The 9,125-nt window shown below is 40.2% G+C and overlaps 1 protein-coding gene across 1 annotated transcript in view; it reads left to right on the top strand.

Annotated features, from left to right (window-relative positions):
- The window catches only part of thsd7ab (thrombospondin, type I, domain containing 7Ab), a 76,429-nt gene that overhangs the window by 56,337 nt on the left and 10,967 nt on the right, over window positions 1-9,125 (top strand). Inside the window, exons 3-5 of the mRNA XM_010797632.1 lie at window positions 1,004-1,252; window positions 2,766-2,950; window positions 6,442-6,510. Of these exons, the coding sequence (XP_010795934.1) occupies window positions 1,004-1,252; window positions 2,766-2,950; window positions 6,442-6,510 (503 nt within the window). The remainder of the gene's footprint in view (window positions 1-1,003; window positions 1,253-2,765; window positions 2,951-6,441; window positions 6,511-9,125) is intronic.

Below are 9,125 nucleotides of genomic sequence, written 5' to 3'. Positions count from 1 at the left end.
GAGCATGGAGCTTTGATGCAAAAACATGGCGCTTTAATTTGGAGTTACGGCCGTGAGAATTGACAAGACAGGCGCGGGCTGTGTCACGAGTTGACACAGCGGTTGCCAAACAATTCTGAAAGAACTCTTCTGCAGCTCGATGTTTTAAACTAGTTCGGAGTGTAATAATCAACATCTTTATCAGTAAGACTAACACAATTATTGGAACCTGAATTCTAGACTAGGAGCCTAATTAGTGTGTGAGGTGTGTATATGTTGTTTGTTTACAAGTCCCCTCATCATACTGTTTTTCATCAATATAGTTAAAAGGATCTCACGATATATACAAAACATTTCTCTGGAAGTGTTTGGCTCCAAACACCAAAACAGATCATTGCAGCATCCCATACATTCCCCTCTGTTTCAGTCCGTGTTCAAAGTGCTGATTCTCTGTCTGCTTATTTAGATGAAAATTAAGGGAGCCCCTCCCGCACCGCCCCATCTGAGAGCATATTTGGTTAAAAAAACACAATGGAGCTCTAGGAGGCGAGATTCAGGTCGATAAAGTTGGGGGGGGGGTTACCTTGGTTGTTTATGGGCTAAAAATCGTTATAACATCATAAAGTGGCCAAAATCTGATCAGCTCATTTTCAGACAGGTTTTTATATAAATGGATCAGGACAAAAAGAGAGAGAATCTTTTTTCCTGAAACTTTCAGAATCTCTTTACACAGAGGAGACACATGTTTATGTATAAAAGACAGGAACAAGTGGATTTAGCATAATAGGTCCCCCTTGAAATCTGTTTGAAAAACAACTTTGTAGAAACGTCAAGTCATGGACTCAGGGTGTTATGGGCCTGACTATTTATTGGCCAGGGACAGTGAATATATGAGTTTACATTATGTATGTGTGCGGTGCTCTCCTCTTGTTCAAACTTCAGGAACCTACCTCTGAATAAAATCTGTCTTATCTTAACCTTACCTTCCCTCCCTCCTGTTCCCCTCCTCTTCATCCTTTTCCAGCCTATGCACAATGAGAGACCTGCCGCTGACTGTCCAGTCCTGCGTCCTTCCCAAAGACTGCCAGCTGACCGACTGGATCCAGTGGGGCCCCTGCTCTAAAACCTGCTTGGACCCCGAGTCTCCCATAGGCAATCGCACTCGGAGCAGACAGGTGGTCCAGTTCCCTGTGGGCGAGGGGGCGGACTGCACACCTCTGGAGGAGTTGGAGTCATGTGAACCTCTGGGTGAAAGCGTGCCGCCCTGCGCAACGTGAGTTCCTCCTGATGACACGGGGGCGGGGAGCTCAGCAGGGAGTCAGCACAGGCCTTTTGAATTTGAGTGAAACTGTAGATGTGTTTTTCATAGCGAGCACTCGACAGGCGCTCGTGTTTCATGGGGATACAATTGCATGTTGGGTTGTGATAACACCCTTCTCTTTGGTTACAGAATTGTTAAAAACCCTGTTACTGTGCACCACACTCTGCAGGGATTCTTTCTGTATGCCTCTAAAGCTGATGCAAAAACATGCAGCAGAGTGAGTGAATGTCTGGTATTGAACCTGGCTCATGCTGCACACGCTTCCTGTTGGTTATGCTTTATCTCATATCACCAAGCTCATTTGTTCTCCTGGGTGGCCGCCGGGTGTGTGTGTGTGTGTGTGTGTGTGTGTGTGTGTGTGTGTGTGTGCGTGTGTGCGTGTGTGTGTATGCATGCGAGCGTAGTAGGCAGCATATGGAGATAGATTGGAATAAGTGCTTGGGCTGGTGCCAGACAGAAAGTAGAGACTAATGGAGGGAGACTGCAAGGATATTTTAGTCCCACAAACTCTCTCCCTGCACACACACACACAAACACACACACAAATACTTAAACTATAGGTCCCCAGATGGCCTTTATTCCCTCAGTTCCACCCTATATCATCCTAACACAGCTACTGCTAAAACATTTTCTCATACTCTAATCCCCGAGAGTGTTTGATTTTCTATGGTAGACATGTATTTCTCTGTTTAGAAATTGCCTTTTCAGACCCACATGATTCCAAGTTTCAGTTTGTATGTTGTCCCCTGACACTCTTTACCGATAGTGAATTGTGAGAATTAAACAAATATCCATAATGATATTCAAAAATCAAAGTCCCTTTTTTCTCTGAAAAATAATTGTTCTTCTGTCGGGTAAATGAATGGTAAAACGGACTTTTTAAGTTTGTGAAAGGACTTTGCAAACTGTGCATACTCTACTTATTATTTTTTGTTTATTTCATCTTAGCATCATTAGAAATGCATCATACATGTTGCACAAGGAGCAAAAGCAAGCTTAAAAATGTATTGAAATATAAAAAAGAAAAGAAAATGCATCCAACTATGCACATGAAACAGGCATGTTGTATCTTCAGAGTATTTAGTGAAGGATAATGTTGTTTCTCTTTCAGCCTGATTTAAAAATTAACATTGTGTTGCATTTTGATTAGGGTTTGGTAGAAAGTTCCATAGGTTTGCTCCTTATATAGGGAAGACAGCGTATATTGAAGCCTGTGATTTGAATGTACTGTCGTGCTGGTGTCTTGTACCAAAGTCATCATCAAGCAGGGAATGAGTAAGACCATTTTAAATGAAGCTTTTACTGAAACGTGCAATTTATCATGTTTTCAGAATAAGTTATTGGTAGTAAATGGTTGTTACTGCAACACATCCTGAGGTGTTTGAGTTAGATCTGCAAGATGAACTTCTCTACTTTGACACTTCGCGACACCCACACACAACATCCATGTGCTCTTCCTCTGTAGCTACACCTGGAGGAGCACCGAGTGGAGCGACTGCCGGGTTGACTCGTTGCTAAGCCAACAGGACCGTAGACGTGGCAACCTGACAGGTCTCTGTGGGGGAGGCTTACAAACCAGAGAAGTTTACTGCGTCCAGGCCAATGCTGAGCTTCTCAAATACCTCAACGACCTCAAAGAAAAGGAGAAAGGTAAGGAATCATTGTTCTGTAACATTAATGCATCTCATTAAAAAAAGTTCACTTTTAGTGCTGGGATGTAAATATTTTGTTAAAAGGCCCATGTTATTATTAATACTCATCCTAAATACTTTTCTCCAGATACTTTTTCACTGACATTTTTTGAGAGGTATTGACAGTCTGAATCATTTGTACAGTCTGTGTTTAGTTGCCAAAAATGATCAGTGTACCAGCTGTACTGACATTAGCTGCAGTAAGCTAGCAACCTATGTCAACACGTGCTGCTCTTCACTTTAAAATGCTGCTCAGTTTTTCCAGGTATTTTTGTTTTTGTGCTCTATACCTGTCCTCTGTTATGTTTGTATCCTCATGTTGTTCATAAATTCCTTTTTATAAATTGCACATTTTTGTTTTATTGATCTCACGACGCTGTGTAGCATCTTCCTTCAATACTGTAACCAAAGTCAACAGCACAGTTGCATATGTCAAATCTTTCCCCCTTACACAGCGTAGCTTGAAACAAATTAGCTGAACTCTCAAGTGTAACTCAAATACATTTGATCTAGTGCAGTTACATGACAACTTACATCCGTCAAGCCCCCACACTGTGTATGAGAACTTCAGTCTCTCTGTGGATGTGTAGCAGATAATTGCATGTCAAATGCTTCCAACAGAGGTAAGACGTCATGTTGACTGATGTCCAAATATACAATGACATACAATATTCCCTTTGTGTTAATAGTCAATGTGTGCTTTGTTTATCTTCTCTCCTTTTCATGCTGTTGCTATGCTGTCAGGTGCAGGTTTTCTGTTAACATTTAAAAAGCCTTCTACTCCTACATCCTTACCCGCCATTTTACTTGAAGCAGATGTCATTTAAAACAAGGATTTTGATGCCTGTAAATCCAGCTCTGACCTCACTGGTCACCAATGCAAAGGCCTCCATTTGTGACACTTGTCAAGCCAGCTCAGAGTCAAAGCTGCCCTCTTAAGGAGGGTGTTAAAGACATTAGATGAGGCTTATTGGAGACCAACAGTGTAGATCGCGTGAGAGAGGGTGACAAAGTCTAACCTTTCTTCTGATTGTGAAGAGGTGCTCCTCACGCAAACAGCTTGAAGATCAGTCTGTCCAATATGGTGGGGTTTAGTGCAGGTGGTGGATGTAGGGAGATGTTCAACATGTTGATATTAAACTTTTCCAAAACAACATTTTAAACAGGGAAACACAGGTAAGGAAATTAAAGATGGAGTTATATAATAAAATCATGTTCAATTATTATTAAAGCAATAACTTCATTGTCAATAATGTCTTTTTTGAACAGGGGAATAAAGGCTTCTGTCAATTTCAGCTGACACATGCTGTGCTAGGTTTTCCTTGGTAAAGTTATCTTCAATTTGTCATGTCAAGTCAAAAAAATGTATTAAAGAGTAATACCCTAATCAAAGAATGATGAGAACTCAGGAAGGACCATTCGCAAAAACTTGATATCAGATGCAACTCAAGCTAGTGGCAGCTAGAAAGCATAATACACTGCCTTCTTTCTAAAATACTAATGTAAAACTATCTTAATGTTGAATTCATTCTTGATGGATGATTTTTGAAGAGAAAGCTGGCAGTAAAGCATGGTTTCTCAGAGTTTAGATTGATCTGCAGTCCTCTGTGTATCAGCCCTAATGAAAGAATAATGAGTCTCCAAGATTAAATCCATCGACAGACAATGTCCGGACAACGCAGACTTTACAATAGAAGAATGAATATTTCATGTGTACTTTGTGATATCGTATGCCCTCCCTAAGTGCTGTAGTGGCTACAGGACAAGTGAAAGCACACAGTGTATGTACCTGCGTTGAAACTGGAGCGCCTTTACATGTTAAAGCACCTATATAACCTCAATTAAAATACAGTTAAAGATTCATCTATACAAACACGTTAGTGTCAGGGCTAGAGATGTGTGTGACGTGTATTTGTGCGAACACTCACACACACATACAATCCGCACAAACTTCTTATCTTCTTGGCGCAGGATTTCTTTCCCCTCTGTTGGGGGGTAATCTCCCAGCATACTACTGAGACCAAGAGGCAAGCAGTGCTCTGTGGAGTCTGCTGCAACCAACGCTCTTCCTCCCATCTCTCATGAATAAAAATCACCATGTAGGCAAAGATCTGGCATCGGTTTACCACCTCCTTATCCTTAAACTTAATCTTTACAGGGGGTTGCTCTTATCTAACCTTAGATCAGTACTGCAGCCTAAGAAATGTCATATGGCACTTCCTCAGCTAAGGCTCAATAAGGTTTGTTTTATTTCTGCTCAGCTGCTGGAGTATATGGATTCCTTTACCACTTGTCTCAACCCTATGGGAGTTGACATTTCGGTCACCTTTCACAGTATTTGACAAGAAGATTGAGTTAAAAGCCCTTTAAAGGTGAATGAACACCAAGTGTAGCAAGGGAGATTTATTCAAATATGTAAGTTCATACTGTCATTGCAGGTTAGAAACATTTCTTTGAAAACTCACACTGCACCAAAATTACAGTTTGATGCTTAAATTATGAAAAAAAAAAAAGTTCACAACTTTAGAAAATACCTTAACTGTATTCATTTTCATTCTGAGAGAAAAATCTGTATATATCGCATGTATGCGTGTTCACTGAAGAGTTGGGGTTAGGACATGGTTAGCCTATATTAGCATTAAGAGCTAGCTTGGCTCTTTTAGAAGTTTTAAATATATCCTCCAACATCTTTGACATCTCTGTCATATTTACACAATGCTTGCTGTTTGTTAAATGTGTACAAAATACATCTAAAAACAGTTTCTAACTTACAGACAAGCCTTAAGGGATGCTACACACAGTCACTATCTCTGGCTGTGGTTTGACAAGAAATTCAGCTCTTAGCTCCTCATTAAACACACACTGATGTTTAACCATTTCTTTTTTTGTTTTACCTTACAGCCGTTGGTGTATTTTTATCCGAGAAAAGCTAGCTGTTTCCCCTGCAGCAAATTGTTTTATGCTACCCCAAGCCAAAGACATCCTTACTCTTAACAGATAGAAGAGTGACACAGTTTTTTATAAATCTCAATCTTAGAAAGACTGCAAATAAGCACAACATTTTGGACTGAAAAAAGGCCTGGAAAAAGCCTAACTTTATTCAGTCTCAAGTGAACATGTCTGGAATCTGATGAATGTTTCTCCTTTAACACACAAATATGTATCCTGATAAGATAGCATGGTCAGTAAAGACATGGTGTTTGACCTAACACCATGAGTCCAAATGTGTCATATCAGTATAAACTAACCATCAAGGAATCACCAACAGACCAAATATATAAAAAACTGATATTATAAACAAGCCCAGGATATGAGGCCCTGCTGTCCTCCTGCTTCTGCTGTAGCATTAGTTTCTTGTGTGCTGTTTCCCCCTCACTGTGTTTGTTTGATAGTGCCTTGGTCCCCCTGGTGTGTGCGTAGCTAATAGTGCTATCTCCCCTGTAATTACAGCGGGTCAGACCCAAAGACAGCAGAAGCCTAGTGTCCCCCCTCTCCTCTCCGTCACCTTCCAGATCACAGGTAGGTGTTTTTAGTCACGCTGATAACCAAACTACAGCCTCTCCCTCTGCTTTATGCCTCCCAGGTCTCTCTTTTTTCCTTTTCCTTTACTCCCTTCTCATTGTCAGTCTCTCTTCATTATATACCCTTCCTTATTCTTTCATATCTATCCTTGATTACTCTCCTATCCACATTCCTTGTCTCCTCTCCTCTTTCTTAGTCATGGTTTCTCCTGCTTATTCCCTCTCCAGTTCTACCTTCTCCTTACTCTCCTCTCGTCTTAGTCCATGTTTCTTCTTCTCTCTCTTAGCCGTATTCTTCACTTTGCTCTTTAACATATAATGGATCAAGGAAAAAAAGAAAAACATGTGGTTCTGACGATTCATATATTGATTTAAACACTTGACGGTTTGTCCCCCCCCCCCCCGCTGTGAGGCTTAAGATTTCTGATGACTTCAACGGTACTCAACATTTCAACAAAGTTAGAAAACCCCGACTGCTACTCTTTATCCAGACAGCTCAGTATTATTGCCAAATCCAACAAAAGGACAAGTAGTATTACAACAACGTTCTGTATTCTCATTTCAAAATCCGGGCAGAAGAGTTTGTTCCCCCACAAACAGAATATGGATGGTGAGACGTTTTCCACCGCTGCAGACAGTAAGCCACACTGGCATGAGGGATTTCAGTTCAGAACACTAGGAAAAAATGTAACTCAGTGGAGAGCTCAGTGTAAAATACTAATAGAAGAGTAGAGAACTTTCTTTCCTCCACTCTGTTGGTCCTCAATGTTGTATTCTCAAATGGATTGATGTCAAAAGATTGAAGTCAGTGTAGTTCTCGAATAAGATGTGGATTAACAGTGGCTCAGCAAACTCAGTATTTGACTTTCAGTGTATTTGTAAGAGGAATTAGCCATTTTGCATTTCAAAAGCCCCACTTGCCTCCTTCCCTTGTACAGTTCTGAGGGAATTATGATTCAGCTCTCTCGACTATGTGAGGCTTTAAGCTCTTGGATGTCTTGTACGAGCAGTTGGAATACAGGAAATGAAGTGCCTCAGGTTGAACATGTAAAGAGATTTTTTTTATGAATCACTTAATATCCGCCATTAACCGAATGTATCACTCACTACTTGAAACGTAGAGATCAATCCATCCTTATAATTTGCCAAGTAAAGTCTTTTATATGTAGATTTATTTATAGAACTTTCATTCCACCACTGATGTCTTAATTTTGAGCATCAGAACTTTGAAATATCTCAAACAGATGGTGCCAAGTCAGTGTTTAGCTTTGCTGCAGTACCATCAAATTAAAATGAAATGTACTCTCACTAACAGGTGTTAATGGAGTTTACAACATGAGATAAAACCACCACTACACTCACTTTAGAGTAGCCCATATTTTAGGATTTTTATTACATTTTGACTTCAAAGTCTGTTTAGTTGATACTTTTATATAAAGTGACTTTCACACTCTTCAATACCAATACAACAAGCCCAGGAGCAATCTGAGATAACTATCTCGCCCAAGGACACTTCAAACTGTTGACTACAAGGGCCGCTGATAAACCCTATTAAGCCCCTGCGCTAAAAACGCACCTTTGATCTATATCTCATTATATTTTGTAAAGATTGGACAAAGAATGTCTCATGTTTTGTTTTTTTAAATGCTTTTTTATACCAGGTATTCACAGGTATCGATTGCATTTTAGAATGAAGTCTGATTCCTAGCTGCACATGTCTGCCTGTGTGTGCAGCTGGAAAAGGGAAAGGTTTAAACAGAGGGTGGAGCTCCAGGCAGGGGGTTCAACCTGTCTGCTGAGTGAGCAGGACTCACTCTTATCACCAATGACAACCTGCAAGCATTGAGGCAGAGTCCTGTCGGGCTGCTGTTTTTAGGAAGACATTTAGAAAAATACAAAGCAGCACATGCAGTAGTTGGCTTAGAACAGTCTCAGCTCAGGGGGTAGCTTGATCATGTCTAAAGGTAACACAATCAACCTACCGTTACATCTATCACTTAATGTTGGATGTTGTATCTCATGTCTTTAATTTGTATTGTACATGTAATGTTGTGGTGTTGCTGGCATTTTGTGAGATTTACTTTTACATTCTAAATGCTATTATTTACCCCAACAAAACCACAAAAACGTAATTTTTACACCACATTTTAAACACAACACAAGACAACATGTTAGTGGGTGAGTTTTAAGGGGCCAATAGGTGCATTTAGTTACCTTTGGATAGAGCCTTGCCAACTGTTTCCCCCTGTTTCCATTCATTGTGCTAAGCTAAGATTAACAATTGCTGTCGAGACCAACAAACAAGATTAGTATTGGTCTTCACATCTTACTAATTGCAAAATAGCAAATGTAAGACTGTTTCAAAATATATCATATTTCTCCCGTAAGGCCCTTACCACATAACTGCCACGTTCTGAGCTCTGTTCTGACCAGGCGACCCCCTTTCTTCATCTCTGTTTTTATATTTCCCATCAATCTCCACCTTCTCGTATCATATCAGACTCAAAAAGAAACATAGATGCACAGCTCTTGAAGATACAGAAGCGCTAGTTTGAAATGAAATAGACACCACCATGCATATTTTATGTGCATGCATAAATGCATAAACTCTGT

This window comes from Notothenia coriiceps, unplaced genomic scaffold (genome assembly GCF_000735185.1).
Source record: "Notothenia coriiceps isolate Sejong01 unplaced genomic scaffold, NC01 NC01_scaffold00038207, whole genome shotgun sequence".
Taxonomy (NCBI): Eukaryota; Metazoa; Chordata; class Actinopteri; order Perciformes; family Nototheniidae; genus Notothenia; species Notothenia coriiceps.
The sequence above is the reverse complement of the archived record's forward strand: the minus strand, read 5'-3'. Positions and strand labels throughout refer to the sequence as shown.